This window comes from Planococcus citri, chromosome 5 (genome assembly GCF_950023065.1).
Source record: "Planococcus citri chromosome 5, ihPlaCitr1.1, whole genome shotgun sequence".
Lineage (NCBI taxonomy): Eukaryota > Metazoa > Arthropoda > Insecta > Hemiptera > Pseudococcidae > Planococcus > Planococcus citri.
In genome coordinates, this window is record NC_088681.1 from 31,724,072 (window position 1) to 31,749,441 (window position 25,370).

At 33.9% G+C, this 25,370-nt stretch overlaps 1 protein-coding gene and 1 long non-coding RNA gene across 6 annotated transcripts in view; one reads left to right on the forward strand and one right to left on the reverse strand.

Moving 5' to 3' along the window:
• Positions 1 to 339: 339 nt before the first annotated feature.
• LOC135846676 (uncharacterized) lies at positions 340 to 5,279 on the forward strand. Of its 5 annotated transcripts, none has more exons than XR_010559000.1 (5): positions 340 to 653; positions 1,936 to 2,178; positions 4,126 to 4,346; positions 4,427 to 4,541; positions 5,096 to 5,279. It is a non-coding gene; the product is annotated as an uncharacterized LOC135846676 (long non-coding RNA). The 5 variants fall into 5 exon arrangements; XR_010559002.1 differs by having other exon boundaries at positions 1,936 to 2,173; XR_010559003.1 differs by having other exon boundaries at positions 340 to 543; positions 1,964 to 2,205.
• Positions 5,280 to 5,299: 20 nt separating this feature from the next.
• cyp33 (cyclophilin-33) overlaps positions 5,300 to 25,370 on the reverse strand; it is a 35,362-nt gene continuing 15,291 nt past the window's right edge. The window contains exons 2-8 of the mRNA XM_065365899.1: positions 6,660 to 6,720; positions 6,391 to 6,560; positions 6,161 to 6,310; positions 5,866 to 6,075; positions 5,599 to 5,780; positions 5,458 to 5,524; positions 5,300 to 5,385 (exon numbers count right to left, since the gene is read on the reverse strand). Of these exons, the coding sequence (XP_065221971.1) occupies positions 5,317 to 5,385; positions 5,458 to 5,524; positions 5,599 to 5,780; positions 5,866 to 6,075; positions 6,161 to 6,310; positions 6,391 to 6,560; positions 6,660 to 6,693 (882 nt within the window). The 5' untranslated portion in view covers positions 6,694 to 6,720 and the 3' untranslated portion in view covers positions 5,300 to 5,316. The remainder of the gene's footprint in view (positions 5,386 to 5,457; positions 5,525 to 5,598; positions 5,781 to 5,865; positions 6,076 to 6,160; positions 6,311 to 6,390; positions 6,561 to 6,659; positions 6,721 to 25,370) is intronic.

Consider the following 25,370-nt stretch of genomic DNA (forward strand, 5'->3'; position numbering starts at 1 on the left):
GATGTTTCAGACTCGAGCAATGCAACACACAATCATTAGATCAAGATCATGAGGATAAATTTAGAAGAAAGATGATGGATCAACTTAAATAAAATTTGTTACACAATAATACTGTTTCAAATGAGTTCAATATTATTTTCATTTGCATAAAAATGATCAGCAGTGATCATCATTTCAATTTATGATTGTGCCGAAAAAATATGTAGACCTGTAGACGAATTGATTATAAACGATCTGAGATAACCTAAGTAGAAAACTTAGTCTCTAATCAATGCTATCTCTATTTCTAACTCGAAATTACGATATACGATTATTTATACAGAACATTGTGCGGATACCGAAAAGCTTTTATAGTATAAAGTACGTACTACACCTCTTAGCACTTAGTTTACTGAATGATGAGTTGATTATAAGTTCTTTAATAATCACTGAAATTCTAACGCAGTCATAATTTGTGGGCAATGTAATAAAATTTTAGCTGAAAAATTGCACTATAATCGAAGCTGATCATATTTTTATATGAAAATGAAGAAAATGAATTAGGTAAACTTAATTGAACAGTATCGGTGTAATATTGGAGTCGGCCGAGTCGGGTTTATTGAGAGTTCCATTCCGTAATACTTGTTGTAGTTGAAGCGATGAGAATTTTGATTGTAAGTTCAGATTATTCAATTACAGATTCTAATGTCTTATGTCACTTTAGATATACTTATATTTTATTACCTATTTTTAAAAGTTGTTTGTACTCGAGATAAGTAACGACTATCTCCAATTTATTGTGCTCGCTTTAGTAAACCTCTTTAGTTTTTCTCATTTTTTAAAATTCTCGAAATAATGTGGCTTTGTTTTTTTTTCAACATTTAGGTATCTTATTTTTTCAATGTTGAAAAGGCCGTTGTTACGTAAAAACAACTCGACTACTTACTCATTTCACTGAAACCATAATTTGAGAGATACCTACCTAATAATTTTAAAACTAGACACCTGCGCATTCGTATCTGTAACAGTGTGTGCAGCTTTGTTTTGTTACTATTACAGTTACTAAATTATCACTGAATAATTTACATAGGTACTTCAAGTCAACACAAAAAATGCACTCGAGATCATCAAGATAAAATTTATTTGTCATCACTCGAAAAAAAATTTATTAGAATTATCACAAATACATACTTCGTAGGTACCTAGATAACTATGCCAAAAAGTTGAAAGATACCATTACCGAAATTGGGGAAATATTCTGAAACGCAATGGTGCTCATTTTTCGATCATTATTACCAATATAAAAAAATCAAGAAAAATAAATAATAATTTGGGAAAATTTGATAGTTTTTGGGAATTGGCCCAAAATATTTCCCCAGTTTCAGAAATGACATCTTTCTATATTTTGGTATTATTAATGGGAAATATTTACGAAGAAAAAAATTTTCAATACACTTCAATGCAAAAATGAGCGATTTTCCTATTTTCAACTGCTCAACATGTAGAACCTTAAAAGTGGTCTTGGGATTTGATGGCAATAGCCTAGGTCGACTCAGAATCTCAAATACTTACATGGACAATTTTTTCCAAACCGTTAGGGTAGGTACTGGACTGGAGCGAAAAAACCAAGATTTTTTTCGAAAATTCCCTCTCTTTAAGAACCTATATCTCGCCTCCAAGAGCACCTCTGGAGTTGAAATTTTTTCTGAGTGATTTTCAACTCAAAATTAAGGTTTCTGTTGAATTTAGTCGAAATCTATCGACTTTTTTTTCGCAATGCATCCCAATAAGTAAAAAGTATTAACTGATGGAAATCAAATTCTATGATGAAATTCTGTGAACGTTTTTTTTTTTTTTGAAATAAATTATGATTAAGATATCTACATTTTTTTTTATTACTAGCTAGTTTACAGCCTTTAATTTGTTTTGTACGTGCGTGTTTTTTTTTTTTTGCAGATCGCCTTCATGATTTTTTGTGTTTTAGTGGTTCTCAGCAATGGTGATGATTCTCAGGAAACTACCCCTATAATAGCTTCTTCGTCTTGGAATGTGCCTACTATATGGCCGTTTGGTAATTATATGAAAACGGACTCTGCCAATAGTCGGCCACGTTTTCTGCATTGATGACAATTCCTGCCTCAACGACTTCTTCGGTTTGCGCCACCTCAACGTCAAACTAAAAATTGACTGACAGGCATGGTATCGATTACCTAATTTCAGTTTGTGGTAATTTTATTACAGTATTCATAAGGGCATTTGAATAGCCTAATACAATATTTATCCAATTAGGTATTAAGAGCAATCCATTTTCCATTTTAATAAACATGTTTCGATATACCTAGTATATTAAAAGTGCGTTTTCAGTTTCGATGAAACGCGCAAATTAAGAATAATTCTCAAACAGAAAATTGAATAAGATATGATTGTATTGGTAGCAATACCTGTATTTATTGTGACGCGGCATACGAAAAGGTTACCGCAACCAAAAAAACCAAAAAAATGGATTTTTTTTATTTGCTATTTTTATGTAAAATTGACCGTAGAATACGATAAAACCATCGCCAGTTCGCTATCTTGACGTTTAACCTGTAAAAAATGGCTCTGAAGTGAGGTAGCTCCAAGAAAAATCTTCATTTTTTTTGGTTTTCTTTTCAATATACGTTGAAATATTGCTAATGAAAATATCTACTTTTTGAAAAATGGAAAAAACGTTTCAAAAACTTTAAAACGCGTTTTTCTCAAAAACTACGTTTTTGCCCGGGGTAGTCGGGGTAACCTTTTCGTATGCCGTGTCACAATCTTGAAAGATGTGCCAGGCACAAGGAGTGCAACACATCGAGTTCATGAAGATAAATAAATACCTAAACCTCTCGCTAGCAGGAGCTGGTTAATTCGTACTGTTCGGAATGAGTTCAATTTATTTTCATGCTATAAAAAAGATCAGTATTGAATTCATCATTTCAATTTACGATAGTAGGTACCAAAAAAACACGTACTGATACTGATGAATTGATTACTTCGATCTAAGATGATCCGCATGGAAAAGTTTGTTGCTAATCAATGTTATCGTCCCCTTAGTACTCAATTCACGGAATGATGAATTGATAAATTTAAAAGTAAAATTTTATAGATTGACTAAAATCAGTATTGGAATCAAGTCATATGTTTGTGATCAGTGCAATAATATTCAAACTAATAATTTTGAAATTATTAGATCTTGTGAGTTTTACTTTGTAACTTGTTGTAATTGAGACAATGAGGCTGAGAGCAACGCTTGTAAGTTCAAAAATTTAATCATGCATTCTATACTAGAGTGTTATTTATGTCACATCACAAAGTAAGATACATATAAACCACTCGATTCTTATTTACCAACGTACTTATTGAATTAGGTACCTACTTCATTATTTTAAAAAATTATTCTTACTCTTACCTACAAATAAATACACTACTTTTCTCCAAATTTTAGCCAAATTTTCGTTGAAAAATTACGGTTATTGTTTACCCTGGTTTAGGGAAATCTGCCAACATTCCATGAATTTTCAAAATGAAATGGCATAATTTTATAACATTTATAAACAATTTTTTCATAGAACGTATTGTCGTTGTAAAAAGGTACCGACGAATTCTACAAAGCCAAAAAATTTTTTTATATCAAACCCCCTACCCCTTCTGCCCATAAAAGGAGGCAAGCCCTTTCAAAAATGTGGAATGGAGCAGCCAGCAGGAGCCTCTTTTACGGCCAAAAAATTGAATAATTATTAAAAAAAAAAAAAAAATTAAAAAAGTGGAATGAGTAGGACCGATTGATATTTAATTAAAATCAAATTTCAAGTAATCGTCTATCTAATTTCTGACAGTGTTTGTAATTTTGAAAAAAAATATATATTAATATTGGGCGATATCAAGACTACCTATATAACTAAAACGCAACTAAAAGAAATTACTAAACTAGTTACTTGATTAATTTCAGTTAGTCGAGATTCGATAAAATCTACGATTCCCATAAAAACAGTTGATTATGCAATTTTTTGGATGACCGACTAATTGATTTTTTGTGTTGAAGTTTGGCGAATTTTTTTTTCAAATAATGATAATAACCATTCATGCTATTAATTGATGTTAATTAATTTTTTGTTTTTACAGATCACCATCCTTATTTTTTGTGTCTCAGTGGTTCTCAGTTTCGTTCCCTTACCTCATCCTCAGCCCGATGGGCGTCCTATGCCTCGATGGTCTCCTCAGCCTGGAGAGTTTTCTGAGAGTGAATATGAACCAGATATTCGGTCTAAGGGACCTCCTCTGCATTGACCACTTCCTCTGCCTCAGCACCTCCTACGTTTGCATCACTTCATTTACATCCAACGGTTTACAATTAAAAATCTTCAAACCTCATATTTTTATTGTTCGAGTATTTACGCAGAATTTTTTTTACCTTCAATTTTAGGAAAAAATCACTATGAAGTGGTTTTGAAAGATCTTGAAAGACGTTTCTGGCTCAACTATTGTAACGAATATACCAAGCTGATGAAAAAAATTTGCCCAACCTCCAACTCGTAGACGTAAGTTGATGATTATTTTTAAAAATCATAATATCGCTCAAGGGATTGGTTCAGAAAACAACCATAGAAAAATTATAATTTCACGAGAATTGTTGAAATAATGTTAATGTTTTAAAATTACTTGATCTGATTTTCCCGATAACAAAGAAAAAATAAGGCTAGGAAATCAATGTCATACCTATCAAGAAAAATAAAGCTATGTATTACAGTCTATCATCATTCCTGGATTGGGTGTTTGTTTTGGCATTGGATTGAAGGGGGTTCAATGGGGATGACCTTGGCTCAAAATTCGTGATCGTCCAAATTTTCGGGAGGGGGTAAAGAGGAGTGAGAAAAAAAAGTGATACGTATTCAAATTCGTAGAAAATGTTTATTTTTATAATGATGAGTTCAGATTTCCAAGACTTTCAATCACATTTGGAAATTATTTTCCAATTTTATAAGAATATGGTCAAGTTTTTTGACCATTGATTGATTTTATAGCCACACGAGGGAAGAAGAGTTCTACGATTCTTAAATCTATCTCCATTACTTATATTCACTTTATTCTACAGAATGACTAGTTTCCATTCCACGTCGAACCAATGGGCGAAGAAGATGAAGGCTGATTAGTGATTATCTCGTAGATGATTCCTAGTGACCATTTTTGAACATTTCTTTCTGTGGAATCAATTATTTCTAATTACGTAACATGTTACCCTTTTTAATTTATTTTCAATAAAATATTTTTAATTGTCATTTTGCGTATATACACGTACCGGTAAGTATCCTTCGCTCAAACGAGTTCGCCACACGATGCAATATAAACTTTATCCAAAGGTTTGCCGGTTTTTGATCCATATTTCTACGACAAAAAAATAACATTAATAATCGAAAATTCGAGAATAAATTAAAAAAAGCATTGAGGTATACTCACTTCTACTTTTCTAACAACATCCATTCCGCTGAGAACGTGTCCAAAAACAACGTGTTTTCCATCCAACCTATAAACATGAAACAAAAATAATGAAATGAAAAAAAAACTGACTGAATTAAGACTTCGAACGAAAATAAATACCATTCCGTGCGACCGGTACAAATAAAAAACTGAGATCCATTAGTATTAGGTCCCGAATTAGCCATAGATAAGACTCCAGGTCCGGTGTGTTTCAAGTCGAAATTTTCATCGTTGAATTTTCTACCATAAATCGATCTTCCACCGGTACCATTATGATTGGTAAAATCTCCACCTTGGCACATCTGTACAAGAAATAAGCCACGAATTCACACAACATGATTTCATTTTCAAATCGATTGTATGAAAATTTACTCAAAATTAACGTACGAATTCTGGTATAATTCGATGAAAAATACTGCCTTGGTATCCGAAACCTTTTTCGTGAGTACACAAACATCTGAAATTTTCAGCGGTCTTTGGAACAATATCGTTCCTCAACATCATCGTTATTCTGCCAAGTTCTTTATTTCCAACCTTAACATCGAAGTAAACTTGAGGATTTTTGATTTTCGGCGCAGTACTATCGCTTTCGCTTTCCTGTATGAATAAATCAATCTTGGTAAGTATGTACTTAAAGCAATAGCAAAAAACAAACGTGCAATAGAGCATACAACACTCTTACAGTTTGAGCTTTGAGTTCGTCTTCAGTTTTTCCGGCGTATTTCTGAAGCCAAGTATCGTCAGCCCATACTGCTTTCGTTGAACCTTCTTTGACTTTCTGTGGTTTAGCCAAGTTAACTCTAATTGTACGTCCAAATAGTTCGGATTCATTCTACGCATAAATGAAGAGAAATTAATAAAAACACTTCGAATAGAACTATTATGTGAAGGATGTGAAGGTAAAAAAAGTACCATGTTATCAATCGCTGCTGCTGCATCTTCGGCGGCTTCAAACTCGATGAAAGCAAATCCACGATGTTTTTCAGTTTCGTAATCCAAGGGTATTTGTACGTCCAATATATCACCAAATGGTAAGAAAACGTTATTCAATACTTTTTCATCGACTTCGTCGGCTAAACCACCTGTAAATCAGAGTCAGAATTAGAAATCAACAATGGAAATTTCGCCGGTACAATGCTTTTGAAAATAAAAACAGGTAACAAAAACAACGTTCAACTTACCCACGTAAATAGTTCGTTTGGCGATTGATGCCATATTTCATTACTATTTCTAAAACTGCAACTGAACATTAAAAATTGAAGATAACAAGTGATCAGCGGGTTTTTACGGAAAAGCATGGGCTTTTCTACAATCCGCGGGTTGCATACTCTCTGCCTGATTCGGAGGCAAAACATTCCTCTGTGCTATTAAAAATACACGGATTTCGAAGTTTTTATGTAAAAAGTCCAACTTTTTCGATTGTTCGCGGATGCTGGTGAACTTGAATGTGGTCTCAAATTAAAGATAATGAAATTCCCTATCGATTGATGTATAATTTTCATCATTTCGCGTACAAATAACGGTTTTATGAATACTTTTATCCACCGTTTCTTCGTAATTTCAACTTTAAACTAAAAATACTCGAAATTTTGATCGAACACATAGGTATTTTACTATTGCAAAATGTTCGTAATTTCATCCTCTTTAAAATGGGTGCTTACCCAAAGCTCTACCTTTTACCGTTCGAAAGTTTTCGAAGTTTAAAGTTGCGGAAACAAGCTGCAAGCGGTAAGTATTGAACTTTGAACTAAAAATACTCGACATTTTGATCGAACACATAGGTATTTTATTAATGCAAAATGTTCGTTATTTTATTCTCTTTAAAATGGTTCTTCACTCAAAGCTGTAGCTTTTACCGTTCAAAAGATCTCGTAGTTCAAAGTTGCGGAAAGTGGTTAATTCAGTATGATTAGTCCGTCCGCCATTACATGGCCGTTAGTGTTGAACTGTTGATCACTAACCACTTTCCGCAACTTTAAACTACGAGATCTTTTGAACGGTAAAAGCTACAGCTTTGAGTGAAGAACCATTTTAAAGAGAATAAAATAACGAACATTTTGCATTAATAAAATACCTATGTGTTCGATCAAAATGTCGAGTATTTTTAGTTCAAAGTTCAATACTTACCGCTTGCAGCTTGTTTCCGCAACTTTAAACTTTGAAAACTTTCGAACGGTAAAAGGTAGAGCTTTGGGTAAGCACCCATTTTAAAGAGAATGAAATTACGAACATTTTGCAATAATAAAATACCCATGTGTTCGATCAAAATTTCGAGTATTTTTAGTTTAAAGTTGAAATTACGAAGAAACGGTGGATAAAAGTATTCATAAAACCGTTATTTGTGCGCGAAATGATGAAAATTATACATCAATCGATAGGGAATTTCATTGTCTTTACTTTGAGACCACATTCAAGTTCACCAGCATCCGCGAACAATCGAAAAAGTTGGACTTTATACATAAAAACTTCGAAATCCGTGTATTTTTAATAGCACGGAGGAATGTTTTGCCTCCCAGAGTGATAAGAATCAGGCAGAGAGTATGCAACCCGCGGATTGTAGAAAAGCCCAATTCGGACTTCCACGTTCCCCAGAGGGCGCTAGCATTCGTGGTACGTGATTGGTCAGTGATATTCTGTGCTCTTAGGTGCTTATCAAAACGGGACTTTATATCACAAACTTCGGCGATTTCAAATTCGATGTTATATTTCCATTATTTCACATTGAATAAAACTAAATTTACGTATAGAGAATTGCTTTGCGATCGTGCTATCGAGTAAATGTTGTGGTGAATTAAAATAACACTTGCAAAGAACTTTAAATTCATTTAATCGTGCAACTTTGTTTCATCCTTCTAAGCTCACTAAAACACTGTAACTCGAGGTAATATTCATTATTCACAACATATAACGATACTAGAAGTCATATATTAATCAAAAACACTAAAAAAAAAACCACGAAATTTACGAAATTAATGAAATATCGTTGAAAATTAATATGAGAATGAAATCGCCGAAGTTTGTGATAAAAAGTCCCGTTTTGAAATGTAAACAACAAGAGCACAGAAATATCAACAGCCAATCAGAATGCGCGACGGTATCGCCCTCTGGGGAACGTGGAAGTCCGAATACCAAGTAAAAGATTCAGAATACTGAACGACTGCTATGTATGATATCTACACCGCGCGTGAATCAATGAACGTCTACTCTAAAACCAGGGTGCCGCGCATACGTTAAGAAACTTAATACTCAACCATTCGGATTTCGATTGGTTTCTTATTTTTTATTTTATGTTTTGACAAACTTGCTATGGTACGAATTGTTAATGCAAGAAGAGTTGCCCAAATGTTTCAACATAGGTAAAATAATGCGTGGCGCTACGTGAAATATAATGTTACAACGTTAGTGTGCAATATGGGTTTTACTTATGTACATTGAAGTAATATCAATATCATTATGTAGAAACAAGGGAAGTCTCGAGTGAGATATAAGTTCCAGTTCCTCTTCGGCTATTCATAAAGATACGGATTCAATTACTTGTTGTACTGCTATTAATTTGATGCTCTTGAATTTGAAAATTTAGTGAACACCTTTTTTGACTGACTTTTAAAATTGATTTTTTAAACGGTAGATATCCCTTGAGAGCTGACATCACTGAGGAAACCTCCGGGTCCATGTCAGCACCCGGAGGTTTCCTCAGTGATGTCAGCATGTAAAATTAAGTCATCGCTTAAGGGGTATTCCGGGGTAAAATATGTGAAATGTCCCTGTCCTCAGATTTCTGAAATTTTGATGAAACATTGTTGGGTACCTACCTTTAAAAAAATATTGGAGCCAAAAAATGTCCTCCGCACCACCCTACTTGCCCACAATAGCGAAATACTTTTTTTTCGGGAAAAAAGTCATACTTACTTCAAAGAGTTTTGAACTTTTGAATAACAAATTTTGAATTCACCCAAAATATACCTACTTATAGAGAAGACAAGAGTCTAGCAACGTGAATTTTTTCAATTTTTTTTAGCCGCCCCAGGGGGAGATATTGAGAAGAGAAAAAATTGAAATCGCCCCCCTATCTCCGAGGCTAAATTCTGGTTCACAAAACATTTTTCTTTCAAAAATATTGGTAATTGGTTTTTTTTTTGAAATTTTTCCTCCGGATAGGTCATCGTCAACAACTCTAAAAAACTCTCAAAAATGTGTTACAATCATATGAATAGAACTCGCTGAACGCGAAAATGAATCTAGATTTGCATTTGAAGAGTGATATTCCAAAACTCGCTTTGTCCATTTTTATCAAAGTTGGGTTTTCAGTGGTACCTGGTAGATGAAGTATTAACTCACATTCCTACATCATCAACCTACCAAAATGAGGTGTTAAACTCATCTAAATAGTCAATTCACTAAAAATTAAAAAAAAATAATGTTCCAAAACGCGCTTTGTCCACTTTTATTGAAATTTTTTTCAGCAGTATTTAGTGGATGAAATGTATACCTACACTCCTACATCATAAATCCACCCAAATAAAGTGCTCAACTCGCCTAAAAAGCCAATTTACCCGTTTAAAGGGAAACTGTTTTTCCTCTCTCCTGAAAAGTTGTGAAAATGGACAAAGCGAGTTTTGGAATATCACTCTTCATTTGAACCCTCCTAAGGGTTATGTTGGAGGAGGGGAGATACCCAAAAATTAGATTTTTTGTGAAAAATGCGCTATTCTTAATCAAGGTTTTCTCGAATTACTTTACAATGAGTAATTCAAGGGGAGAATCGTTTTTTTATGTGAGTTCAGCAGGTACATCGAAAAAATTATAATAGTATGTATGTACTATGTACTTACCTATGTATATGTAAATGAGGGTGGGTCGACCGAAAAAAGCTGTCGCCTCTACCCAACTAATTTTGAGAAAAATAGCCCAGTCCCAAATGATAGTACATATTTGATCTTCTGCGTCAATCTATGCTCTCGCCGTCAGAATCCAAGGCCACTTTTATAGGGTTCTACTGAACGATTGAAAATTTGTGAATCAATTATTTTTGGTTTAGTTGGTGTTTTGAAAATTGTTTCTTCGCAAATGTTTCGGATTAATGACGACAAAGCATTGAAAGCTATCATTCCTGAAACTGAGGAAATATTTTGGAACGCAGTGGTGCCAATATTTCAAAATTCAAAAAATCGAGAAAGAAAGTTAAAAATTCAGGAATTTTTTTTGATTGGCCGAAGTTGGCAGTAATGACCAAAAAATTGGCACCACGTACGTCCCTCTATATGTATTTCCTCAGTTTCAGGAATGGTTATCTTTCAATAGGTATATCGAATAGGTATACTTTCATTTGGGACTACAGGTTATTTTTTTCAAAACAAATTTGGTAAGGGGCTGCACACGATTTCTTGGAAAATGTATTATCTTTGAGGGCCCATGTTTTCCTTTTAGGACACTTTTCAACTCAGAATGACGATTTCTGCAAAATTTAATGAAAATCCACTTTTTTTTCAAAGCATACATATTTCACGAAAAATCTAATTTTTGGGCAACCCCTTCCCCGAATGTGACCCTTAGGTGGATTCAACTGCAAATATAACTTCATATTCGTCTTCAACCGGTTCGAATCATATGATAACGATACCCGTATTGTCGATCTTCTTTCGCCTAAAAATTGGGGGAGGGGTTGCCTATGGCCCCAAAATTGGGGGTTCAAGAAGTTGGCTGGTTTTCTATTGTTTTTAGAGGTCCGCATGCAGAATTTCAGAATCATATCACTGGCAGCATCGCTTTTTTGGGTGGAGCCGTGACACAAAAAACACATTTTTGAGTGTTTTTTGAGTTGTAAGGGAAAATTTGAAAACAAAATACCAATTGCCAATTGTTGGTATAGTATGTATTTATGCAGATATACTTACTTTTGGAAAAAAAATTATGAACCAGAATTGGGCTCGGAGATAGGTCGGTTTCAATTTTTCTTCTGTCGTTATCTCTCTCCTGTGGGCTAAAAAATTTTGAAAAAATTCGTCACGTTGCTAGACTCATGTCTTCTCCATATATTTTGGGTGAATTCAAAATTTGTTATTCAAAACTCGTTGGAGTATGACTTTTTTCCTTGAATTTTTTTTTTGCTATTGTTGGCGAGGAGGAGGGCGGTGCGGGGGACATTTGTTTGGCTCCAACATTTTTTTTAAAGGTACCAAACGATGTTTCATCAAAATTTAAAAAATCTGAGGACATGGGCAGGGACATTTTACCTATTTTATCCAGGAATAGGTACTCGTTTTCAAAATAACGATCACTTCGCGCCACCGTTGCTGAAAAGTGAACAAAGTCAATTTTTTTCTCATCTTTTGTCTACATATCAATTTTTAAATTTTTCGAGCCACGGCATATGTAAGTACATTACTTTGTACCTATGTAAATAATTTAAAAAAGTACTTTTTCGATAGTGGTTTTAGATGATCAGCTACCTAAGTTAATTTCAAATATGAATATGTATATTAATTTTTTTCACTTCAAAAAGCAACTTTTCACTAGATAGTTTGGGGAAGAATTGAATTTTGAAAATTCAAGCAAAATAATAGCGAAAACTTTATCCCCAAAAAAAAATCTTTGAAAAGAATTAAACCCCCGCCCTCTCACGGTTCCTAATGAAACTAAAACTCAAATAGCAAAGTTGATGAAAGAATGTACACATTTTTGAAATTGAATAACAAAAACGTTTTGTAAATTGAATAATTGTATAGAATTAGTATTGTATTGTATGCAAATCTACAACCACAATTATACATAATTTGCAGTATGCAAAACACATCAAATAATGAAAAAAAAAAAGTACAGCAAGAAAATAATATGATATAATGGTAGAATCCGCCCAAAATAAAAACACCCACCACTACACATTGTGAAGTCCATTTAAATTTTCAAAAAAAAAACAATAAATTCAATTCAATGAAATTATGTATTTATTTAAATAAGAAAATGATATGATATAATGTTCAAATCCGCCCCAAGAAAAAACACCAACTACTACACACTGCTACATCAATTAAATTTTTAAAAAACAAAAATGAATAAGATTCAAGAAAATTAATAAACAAATCGTGGCCATAAATGTGAGTGTTGAAGAATGACAGAGTGAAATGAAAAATCAAAATTCACCATGCAAAACATGCAAAATGATAACATGAATTAAAAATGTAATAAAAAAAAAAAAAAAAAAAAAAGGGCGGACAGATACCTCAAATTAGTCTATTAATTCAAAATAACTCAATCAGACTCTGGAATTCTAATACTCCAACCTGACCCCGTAACATAGTAGACTGCTACATTGTGGCAATAATGGGGCAATTTAGCAACTTCACGCTAGTGACACAAAAATGATAAGAAGTTGCTAGTTTATTGGCTAGAATGAGCAACCAAATTAAATTATTTTGATTAGTTGCCTAGTTGATAGTTGCCGCTTATGTAGCAGGGCACATATTTGAGGTATCTGTCCGCCTTTTTTTTTTTTTTTTTTTTTTTATTACATTTTTAATTCATGTTATCATTTTGCATGTTTTGCATGGTGAATTTTGATTTTTCATTTCACTCTGTCATTCTTCAACACTCACATTTATGGCCACGATTTGTTTATTAATTTTCTTGAATCTTATTCATTTTTGTTTTTTAAAAATTTAATTGATGTAGCAGTGTGTAGTAGTTGGTGTTTTTTCTTGGGGCGGATTTGAACATTATATCATATCATTTTCTTATTTAAATAAATACATAATTTCATTGAATTGAATTTATTGTTTTTTTTTTGAAAATTTAAATGGACTTCACAATGTGTAGTGGTGGGTGTTTTTATTTTGGGCGGATTCTACCATTATATCATATTATTTTCTTGCTGTACTTTTTTTTTTTCATTATTTGATGTGTTTTGCATACTGCAAATTATGTATAATTGTGGTTGTAGATTTGCATACAATACAATACTAATTCTATACAATTATTCAATTTACAAAACGTTTTTGTTATTCAATTTCAAAAATGTGTACATTCTTTCATCAACTTTGCTATTTGAGTTTTAGTTTCATTAGGAACCGTGAGAGGGCGGGGGTTTAATTCTTTTCAAAGATTTTTTTTTGGGGATATCAGTATTTTTTTTTTCAAATGATATGGATTGTTATATTAAGTTGAATTACAAAAAATATACTTGATTTGATTTGATTTGATTTGACTAATCCACCTTAATTTTTTTAAATTTCAAATGAGTACAAATTTTCTTTAAAAAATGATGGAATAGGTATGAACTTGCGTATGAGAATAAGTTTTTATTTTTTTAAATTTTATGAAAAAAATTACGTAAGTCACTTCTACACCCGTGGCCTTTAATTTTAAATGGCATTTTTTAAAAAATTGAATTTCAGAATTTAAATATCAGCTGAAATAATTGACCTTCAATTGGAAACAGTAAATCAGTTTCAGTATACCGGCCTGTTAACTGGAGTCGGCGCTGGATGAAGTGTTTTATTCAATAAATGAAAATAGCATTATTGGAGGCAGGAGCATGCAGAGAGTTAGATTACCGGGAATTTTTCATTCAACTGCCTGGAATAAAACTACGTAAATGGTTTTCAAAGGAGGTGGGGAGGGTGACTGAAAATTTGCCAATCAGTATAAAGAAAAAAATACAATTTTGTCAGTAAAAATTCTGAAAAAATTCTCAGTTTTAGTTATTTTCATGCAGAATAACATATTTCAAAAAGTTGGACTGGCATTTTTGTTCATTTTCGAGAAAAAAAATTACAAGTTTGGCACTAATTGCAGAAATACCATCAGAAGCCTGTAAAATTGAAATTTTTGCATTTTTGAGATATTATATCAATGTGCAGACGAATATTTGAAAAAATTTCCTTCGCTCGGACTTTGTCAACGAATTGATAACGGATTATTGAACTAAATTTGAAAAATGAGGAGTCATTTTGTAGCCAAAGGATGAGACTACACAACAACAACAAAGTATTTACAGGTTTCTCAAAGTTGAAAAAGGTATAGTCACATTTTGGTGAAGTAAAAATCGTTCTACGTAACCCAGTTTCACCACTTTATGAATGTGGTATTTTTTTCAATTGTTTAAAACGATGGCTAAATTTTTCCAATAAATATGTAGCAGTATTTTGATGTACCTATCAGTCCTATCACTTGCAAAATCATGGCCAGAAAAATAGTATTTCTATTCAATTCGTTGACAAATTACGGCATACGGAATTTTTTTTCAAATGTTCGTCTACACATCAGTAAAATAGGTATTTCAAAAATTTCAATTTTTTAGGGTTCTGATGGTATTTTTTCAATTAGTATCAAACGTATTTTTTTTCTCAAATATGTGAATATGAAAAAAATGCCAGTCCAATTTTTTGATATGTTATTCTACTTGAAAACGACTAAAACTGAGAATTTTTTCAGAATTTTTACTCGCGGACACCTTGTTTATGTTTAAATTATAAGTTTTTAAATCAATTTTTTTATGTTTTTGAAAGTGGCAACACTGATTTCGACATCATTCGTCGATCAATTTGAAATAAAGTTGAAAATTCTATACCACGTACAAGCGGAGAAATTTGCAACAGAAATTTTCCATTTCAGACCATTTTGGAAAACTTTGAAGCCCCACAGCTTTGCCAAAAAAATCGAAAAAATGTCCGGTTTACATAATTCGTCATCGCTTGATGACCTCTAAATATGATCTGATTTTGAAAAAATCGATGACCCCTCGTGCAAAAATCCGCCGATTTGGCGTGGAATGAGTAATTAGAAGGAGAAGAAAATCCCTATATTAGTCGATAAAATTTTGAGTTGAACCTCCTCCCGCTTCCCAAAAAAACCTATACTCAGGCCCGCATAGTTTCCTAAAAATCAAAACTTTCACGGGAATGATAACGAATAGGTACCTACGGTAATTCAAACTTATCAAATTTCTATTCTCTTGAAGTTTTTATAAAACTAGTTTCAGTGTTTCAGTTTTTGCCGGTATTGTTAAAGTTAAAAAAAAAAAAAAAAAAATTCATTTGGGTGTATATAGGTAATGAGTAACTTTTATTGAAAAACAGTGTTGGCCATAACGATATTTTTTTTTGTTCCGTTATTTCGTTACGTTACAAAATTTATATTTTTTTAGTTACGTTTTTCGTTATGGTATTTTGTAACGAAAAAATTGCTGTAACGGTATTTTTCGTTACACCTGTATTTACATTTTTTCGTTACGTTATTTTCGTTATTTCCGTTACAATTTTTTCGTTACAGAAGTGTTTTTTCAACGTATATTTTGATGTAAAATGCATTTGTGGCGGAAAAAATGTGACAAAAATAACGAAAATAACGTTACAAGAAGGTTCAAATACCAGTGTAACGAAAAATATAGCGTTACAGCACTCAAAATCAGACAAATGAAAACACTGAAAACTCATTTTAGTCATTTTTTTTGACTTCACTTCAAATTTTCATAGCTAGAGCTACACAAATCAGAGTTTTTTAAGGGTTTGTTTTGTAATTTGTAACTAAAAAAATAACGAAAAAGGTAACAAAATTTTTCCGTTTTTTGTTACGTTACTTTCAGAAAAATATCGTTACGTTACGTTTCAGTTACACAACATCACATGATTAAAATAACGTTTTCGTTACAGTTCCGTTACCTGTAACGAAAAAAATTTCGTTATTTTCGTTTTTCGTTACAGTTACCGTTACGGGACGCCAACACTGTTGAAAAATATTTGGCTACCAAAATGAGGTTTTTTAAAAACTTGACAATTTTTTATCACTAATATCAGTGATAACAGAATTATGAGTATAAGATCCATACGTTCTAATCGATAATAAATCGATTATTCTAATTGAATATCATGTTGAGTTTGTAATAATAAAAAATAATGATTCTCAATTGAATTATTACGGTGAAACAAAAACTGATACAGGTGTACGTATATCAAAAGGCACTTCTATAATCTTCAAAGTACATTTGTACAAAATTTCAGCGTGATACGTGCCCTATTCAAAGCTGTAGCTTTGTTTAAAGAAACAAAAATGGCGAAAATTTGTATTATAAATTAACTGTTTCTTTAAACAAAGCTACAGCTTTAAATAGGACACGAATCACGCTGAAATTTTGTACAAATGTACTTTGAAGATCGTAGAAGTGCCTTTTGATATACGTACACCTGTATCACCTTTTGTTTGACCGTACCTTCAATTAATAAACTCGTCATTTTTTCAAAAATTTCCATTTTTCAGCATCTTTCAACGCAGCTCAAAGTTAACGTAATTGGACTAGAAAGCTCAAATTTGGCATGAATATCAAGTTTGTAACAGAGAAGTGCCTTTTGATATTTTGGGTCAATTTTGAAAATTTTTGGGCCCCAAAAAGGGGGGTTGCAGGGTCAATTTTTAAAAAAAATACAATTTTTCATCAAGAGTCAGTAATGGGTAACAAATCAAAGCTATATTCCAAATTTCATCAAAATTGGTTCAGCCAATCCTTCTAACTTTGAGTGAGACTGGAACTACAAAAGATGCCAAAATGACAAAAAAGGGGTAATTGAAACTTCGCGAATTTTCATCGTACAAAAAAAATTCTTATATATTCTGAAAGGTCTTTAAAAAATAAGAAAAAAAGTATCTTTGCGTTTTTTGATTAAACGCATAGTTTCCGAGAAAATTACGTTTGAATATCGCTGGAAAACATTACGAAATACTTACAGAATATATACTCCTCGGACGGTACCACATCCGCCTACGGTTTCGCAAACGCGCATGAAACCGTGGGAGGGCGGGGTGGCAACGCTACCGCGTCGCCTGATTTTAGGAACAATTCAACTCACAAATACGAATTACGAATCCAGAATTTCTGTATGCGTCGTCGACCGTATATAATGGACGAATAATTCAAATGGCAGGAAATGACGCCCACATTTTGGATGCAGAATCCTGGAAACGTTCTGCACATGCGCCAAACATGATGCTTACGGTGCTGCCGGAGAGAGAGACGGTTCCCTGGTTCAACCCACGTTCAACCAGTAAACCGTCTCTCTCTCCACCAGCACCGTAAGCGTCATGCTTGGCGCATGAGCAGAAGATTTCCAGGATTCTGCATCCAAAATCTAGGCTTCACATTTTGTCATTTTTTCACCGTTGAATTATTCGTCCATTATATACGGTCGACGGTATGCGTTGATTTCATATGAAGGAAATAAAAAACTTGAAAATTGAAGAGTACCTATATACAGGTACACGGAAAGAACCAGACAAGACACATTTTTAAACTTTTGTGTTACGGATAAGCGTTTTCATGCATTTATACCGAAAATATGCATTATAAAATTATACCATTCGTCTTAAAATTGCATGAAACCTAAAGAAAATTGTGATATGCGGTATCTCGCTGTAGGAAAAAATATGCAGTGAATATCATTATCATTAAAATAGTTACCTTTGCTGGTTACCTATTAAAACTTCTTCAAATTTTCGAAATTAACAACTTCAGTTCAATTACATACCTATGTATAATCAATTTATGTTGGAAGAGAACTTCTCGATAGGTCTTACAAGGGAACTACCCAAGGTGTTACACGCCGATCGAAAACATTTTTTCACAGGCGGATAGAGCATCAAAAAATATACTATGAGCCAAAATTTCAGCTGCTGAGGTTCACAGGGGGCGAAATTATGGGGGTTTGAATATCGAAAAATCACAAAAATACACAAAAATACACTGAAAAAAATATAAAAGTTGAAATCATTCGGCACCCTGTTCGCCTCAGCAGCTAATTTTTTGGGCACGATCTACCATCGATATATGACGCCTTATGGTGGACAAGTCGCCGCGATCTACGTGTAACACCTTGGGGGTGAATTTTCCCCCACCCCCCTAATTTTGGGCGAAACTTTCGAAAGAAAATCTGGAGCATGTGATATATCGAATTGTATGTTTTTGGAGACGCTGAATACGAATATGACGTCAGATTTTTGATTGGACCCCATCCACTGCCCCCAGCACCTTCCCAAAGGATTAAAAGTTCAAATAAGTGTTTTGTTCGTGCAACACATGAAATAGTACGCGTAGTTTTCGACGCTGTTTAGCAACGTGTATACTATCAAAAAACTCATCCCGGCAAACTTCAGCGCTAGCCCTGTGGCACTGGTGCGAGATTATTGACTTTGGAGAGGTGCTGGGGGCAGTGGATGGGGTCCAATCAAAAATCTGACGTCATATTCGTATTCAGCGTCACAAAAAACATACTATTTCATGTGTCGCACTAACAAAACACTTTTTTTAACTTTTACCCCCTTTGGGGAGGTGCTGGGGGCCGTGGATGGGGTCCAATCAAAAATCTGACGTCATATTCGTATTCAGCGTCTCCAAAAACATACAATTCGATATATCACATGCTCCAGATTTTCTTTCGAAAGTTTCGCCCAAAATTAGGGGGGTGGGGGAAAATTCACCCCCAAGGTGTTACACGCAGATCGCGGCGACTTGTCCACCATAAGGCGTCATATATCGATGGTAGATCGTGCCCAAAAAATTAGCTGCTGAGGCGAGCAGGGTGCCGAATGATTTCAACTTTTATATTTTTTTCAGTGTATTTTTGTGTATTTTTGTGATTTTTCGATATTCAAACCCCCATAATTTCGCCCCCTGTGAACCTCAGCAGCTGAAATTTTGGCTCATGGTATATTTTTTGATGCTCTATCCGCCTGTGAAAAAATTTTTTCGATCGGCGTGTAACACCTTGGGTAGTTCCCTTGTTAGGTCTTATTCCTTCGATTGTAACAGAATTCCGAATTTTTTAAAAGGCATTGTCTGAAAGAAACTCCCATAGCCAACATATTGCCTGCCCAACTTTATATTTTGATCTCTATAAAAATTTTTAAAATTCAAAATTCACAATTTTCGACGGTGCATAGGTAAGTACGTACTGTTTTTTTAAAAATATGCCGCTATTCGCAAAGTTGAATGAAATTTGGCTCACTTAAAGGGCATATCACCAAGACATAAGAAACAAATTTTGAGTTTCTGTTGAAGTTGATTTTATAATTTTATGCGAACTTTTGACAGTGGTAACTGAAAATTGTCAATTAGTAAGTAGTTAAGTACCTATACCTACCTACCTACCTACCTACCTACATACCTACCTATATTAATTTTCTAAGAGTAAAAATTTGAATACAAAAATGCGGAACTCCGTTCGTGAACTCAAATCGACCCTTCAAATTGATTTCAATAATTTTCAAGCCAACCTGCAGCCTCCATCAAAAGTTAATTTTTCTCCAGCAATTTTAAATCGCTTAATGAAGGTGTTGTGATCAACTTTGGCAGCTGAAATTTTAATCCTGTCATAAGTTTGATTCTCCAAATCAATCAAGGAGGGTGAATTGTAAATCCGAAGTGACGTACCTACCCCCTGAAGTACATCCCCCAAATCGATGATTTCCACAATTTTCAGGCTGATCTAGAGCCTCCAGCAAAAGTTATTTTTTTTTCTTCGAAATTTCAAATCGTCCACAACATTTCCCCAAAAATATCACGGTAACTCCACTTTGACTCGACGACGTTGATACCGTTGTTGGGGGTGGGTCGATAGAAAATGAACTGAGTTTTGAGATTTCAATCTCCATGTTCGCTCTCATTGTGGAAAACCCCATATAGGACAAGAGATGTCGTTTTTGATACATATGATATTTCCACAAAATACATAAAATGACATTTTTTAAAACTCATTTTCTGACATTAAGTAATACATTCCAATGAATAATTCAACTTTGACAGCTGAAAATTTGGTTCTGAGATCTGCAGGGTACCTTGCTCTTTCAAAGAGCCAAAATTCAGCTCGGCTATATTACCCCAAAATTCCAAGGATGCGAGTTACCTATAAAGAGAATATTTGATCAACTATTTCAAGTTCCCTACAATTTAAAAAATAAAAAATAAAACTTCGTAAAACTCACCGAATTACGTACATTCAGATTATTTTTGAGATGGGTGATCGAGACGAGATTTTGCCAAAAAAAAAATAACAAAATAAAAAAAACTGCTTGTTAATCAATTCACCTACTTTGGAAATTTCATTTTTTCACTTTTTCTGGAAGTTATTGTACAAATTAGTCGAGAATTCGCTTTTGAACTCGTAATTTTAATTTACAATTTCAGGGGTACCTCTACCTTTGTCATCATGAAAACAGTGAATTCTTTTGCCAGCTAATAACGACTCGTAAGAAATAATTTGTTATACTTCTGTCTTTAAAGTACCATCAAATGTCAAACCTATACCTATTGTTTGAAGTTAAAGGCCAGACATGACGGTACCTGCAGGGATTATATAGGTCTCGTTGTGCATTTTAGTCGGTGCTGTGAGTGAATAGAGTTCGGAATTATTTCTTTGATGATGAAAAAAAACACCCTTGGAAGATAAGTAACCATTTCAATTCGAACAAAAAATGGACAACGCTCATTTTGACAACAAAGAGAAATTCTCAGAATCGGTAAAATTACTATGAAAGTAAGAAAGCAGTAAAACTGTTTTCTATTCGAATGTATAGAAAAAAATCGGGTATTGTGTGTTTTTGTAAACAATTGTTGACAGTGCTATATCCTGCTAGATGGCTAGAAGGGACAAGGAGCAGGTAGTGCGGGTTCTAGACCTAAAATGTAACAATTAAGATGTTACATGTTTTGGCATTAATGACTTTTAGTCCCTGGTGTGTAAATTTCACCCACAATTCATTTGAATGTAGTGGTTTTCTCCTTTTTCGCACATTTTTAATCAATTAATTTCACCTTTTACAACACGAACACTTTTTTATTAGGTATTCACGAAAAATTAAAATTACAAATACATTAAATTTTATAAAATGAGACGCGTTTCGGTCGTCGTAGCGACCATTATCAATCACGAATGAGATGAAAACTGCGAGATACATTGTAGAAGATGTGTGATGCGTTCTAATAAAAAAGTGTTCGTGTTGTAAAAGGTGAAATTAATTGACCCACAATTCATGCCTCATGTCTTGTTTGAGAAATATAAGAAGGGGCTTGGGTGAGGCAAGGGCAGGAGATTAAATATATCTATCTAAATTTTAATAAGGTACAATAACTTACGTGTTGAAAAAAATTGTTATTCATATTATAGTCCGGCATATGCCAATAGGAGTAATTGCACCCCCCCACCGATCCTCCGGGACAACTTTTTTCTTAAAGGGGACATCCTCAGGAACATTTTAAAGCAAACTTGCCAAAAAAAAGTTGGCCTTACTCACAAAATGGCGGCCTTTTTGATTGACAGGTCAGCCGAAATCGCAGATTTTGCGTTTTAACATAGGACTTGCACGAACTTTTTCAAGCTTTACACAGGTAGATCGAAAGATCGTGCAAAAATTTATCACCTGTCGAAATTTCAAGTGCTAAAGTGCGTTTTTCGATTTTTGGTGAATTTTTGAAAATCGAATTTAGGCCAAAAATGAGGGAAAAAATCAAAATTTTACCAAATTGACCAAGAAAGCTGAAATTTGGGATATACCCTATTTTCGACATGCCAAATCGATTGGAAACGGTTTCAACCCGTTTTGAGCAGTTCTGGAGCCTCCAGAAAATTTTTGAAACTCGAAATTTCCACAAAATTCCATCAAATTGAAGTTGTGAAGCTAAAATTTATTCTAAAAACTAATTTCAATACGCTACGAAGTACTGCAGGTGAATTTCAAGTCGTTTTGGAGCCTCCAGCGACTTTTTGAAAATTCCTGAAACCTCCAGCAGATTTTTGAAACTTTGAATTTTTACAAAATTTCATCAAATGGAGATGGAAAGCTGAAATTTACTCTACACTCCATTTTCAACACCCTCTGAAGACGACTTCAGGCGAGTTCAAGTAATTTTAGGGCCTCCACAGACTTTTTTTAATTACTGGAGCCTCCAGCAGATTTTTGAAACTTTAAATTTTCACAAAATTTCATCAAATGGAGATGGAAAGCTAAAATTTTCTCTACACTCCAATTTGAACACCCTCTGAAGACGACTTCAGGTGGGTTAAAGTCATTTTGGGGCCTCCAGCGACTTTTTTGAAAATTACTGGAGCCTCCAGTAGATTTTTTAAATTTGAAATTTCTCCAACATTAATTTATCAAATGGAGTTGGCAAGCTGAAATTTACTTCGCAGACTACATGGTGGTTTCAAATGGTTTTGAAGCTTCCAGCTACTTTTAGGAAATTTCATAATATCAGTTTTAGGACTTATTTTGAACATTTTTACTGATCAAGTACGTACTTTTTTAAAAAAAAGCATAAATCACCAAAATAGTCAATTTTGGATTTTCAAAAATTCGCCAAAAATCGAAAAATGAACTTGGGCAGCTGAAAATTTGGATTTAGGGGTTTTAGAACATGCTCTTTCCAAAAATCGGAGGCTCCAAAACGACATGAAATTCACCAGCAGTCAACTTCGTAGCGTATTGAAATTAGTTTGCAGAATGAATTTCGACTCTCCATCTTGGTTTGATAAAATTTTGGGGAAATTTCAAGTTTCAAAAATCTACTGGAGGCTCTAGTAATTTTCAAAAAAGTTGTTGGATGCTCGAAAATGACTTGAAATCCACCAGAAGTCGTTTTCAGAGTGTGTTAAAATTGGAGTGTAGAAAAAATTTCAGCTCTCCATCTCCATTCGATGAGATTTTGTGAAAATTCAAAGTTTCAAAAATCTGCTGGAGGTTTCAGGAATTTTCAAAAGGCGCTGGAGGCTCCAAAACGACTTGAAATTCACCTGCAGTACCTACTTCGTAGCGTATTGAAATTAGTTTTTAGAATAAATTTTAGCTTTACAACTCCAATTTGATGGAATTTTGTGGAAATTTCGAGTTTCAAAAATTTTCTGGAGGCTCCAGAACTGCTCAAAACGGGTTGAAACCGTTTCCAATCGATTTGGCATGTCGAAAATATGGTATATCCCAAATTTCAGCTTTCTTGGTCAATTTGGTAAAATTTTGATTTTTTCCCTCATTTTTGGCCTAAATTCGATTTTCAAAAATTCACCAAAAATCGAAAAACGCACTTTAGCACTTGAAATTTTGAGGACAGTGACAGAACTGGTTCAAGGAGAGGAGAGAAGGAAAGATGACAGGAGGCTGCAGAGATCATTAGATCGCCGCGCCGCATGCCGCATCTCTAACGCCTGTAATATTTGTAGATAAATACCTATTACCTATGTACCTATATTTAATATTTATGATTGTTTCCATGTAACTGGCTCACAATTGTATGAAATGTACATATTATGTATTGTACATAAGTACCTATACGAGTTTTGGTTTTCTAAATAAACTAATGACAGCGTAAAATTTTTGTTTGTGTTTTAATATTCCACAGTTATGTTTTAGAAAAATTCTGATTGCTCAACTGTTTTTGAATACCTAGGTCAAGGTCTTCTTATAGCTTAATTTTTAATTTGAATCTCCCCAAAACATTGTATCTCACGCCTTTACATGGTATTCATCATTATGCTGGGATTTGTATAGATTACCTATTCACTGTCAATGTCAACGCATCTATGTTGTATTCAAATTCCACCCCTATGCAACGAGAATCTGGCTCGTCTTGTTCTTTTTTCTAATTAAATTCAAGTTCACTACAATTGTCCAACAAACAGCATTTTGTCACGAGATACTTACCTACACATTATTTTCAAGCGAAACGCCTTTCATTGAAAAAATTTGCTATTTGCTGTTTTGAATTTTGAAGTTCTCCGACGAAGTCCAAATTAAAAGACATGTGAAGTACCTAGAATAATGCTTCAAATACAATGTTTTTATAGCAATCATTCACCCGGGCCTGAAATTAATGAAGTAGAATACCTATCACGTCTTTACGCCTTTACGCCTTTATTAAGAACAGGTAGGCAACTCATAAGTACAGAGAGTGAGAAGTTATGCGTCCGAGCAGCCTTCTGGTGTACCGGCAGAGTGGATGAAAAAGTAATAAAAGGAGAAAAAAGGTTTGGTTGAAAAAGTAATAAAAGGGAAAAATGTATCAGGGTTGGGTACATGTAAATGAAAACAGGTATAACATAACAATGGTAGGAGATACAAGATAATACAACTAACGCAACCATACGCGAGAAACGCCAACAATACACCATTCTTTTTACTTGAAACCGTCGACCGTATATAATGGACGAATAATTCAAATCGCAGGAAATGACGGCCACATTTTGGATGCAGAATCCTGGAAACGTTCTGCACATGCGCCAAACATGATGCTTACGGCACTGGTGGAGAGAGAGACGGTTCCCTGGTTCAGCCCATGTTCAACGAGTAAACCGTCTCTCTCTCCACCAGCACCGTAAGCGTCTTGTTTGGCGCATGAGCAGAAGGTTTCCAGGATTCTGCATCCAAAATCTAGCCGTCACATTTTGTCATTTTTTCACCGTTGAATTATTCGTCCATTATATACGGTCGACGCTTGAAACGAAAGAACGATATTTGTCCATGCGTTCAGTATCACTAATTTTTACTTGGTAGACTCTCACCACCTCGACATTCCTGATTCTCCGACGCTAAGGCTACTATAAACTTCGTTATGGGTACGGACAGCCGCCATTGCCCATCCAAGAAATGGATAAACATTGTTATCTTATCATAGGTATGCATACAATTATTCGTGTATAAAATGCAACTTTTTCGATTGTTCGCGGGTTCGGATGAACTTTCATGAGGTCTCAAATTAAAGACGATGAAATTCCCTATCGATTGGTGTTAAATTTTTATCATTTCGCGTAAAAATAACGATTTTATGAATACTTTTATTTAGCTACACTTCATTAGAGGAATAGGTCCTACTTTCCAGGGATAGTCAGTGACGTCATAACTACAGATGTAATCGAAGCAGAGCT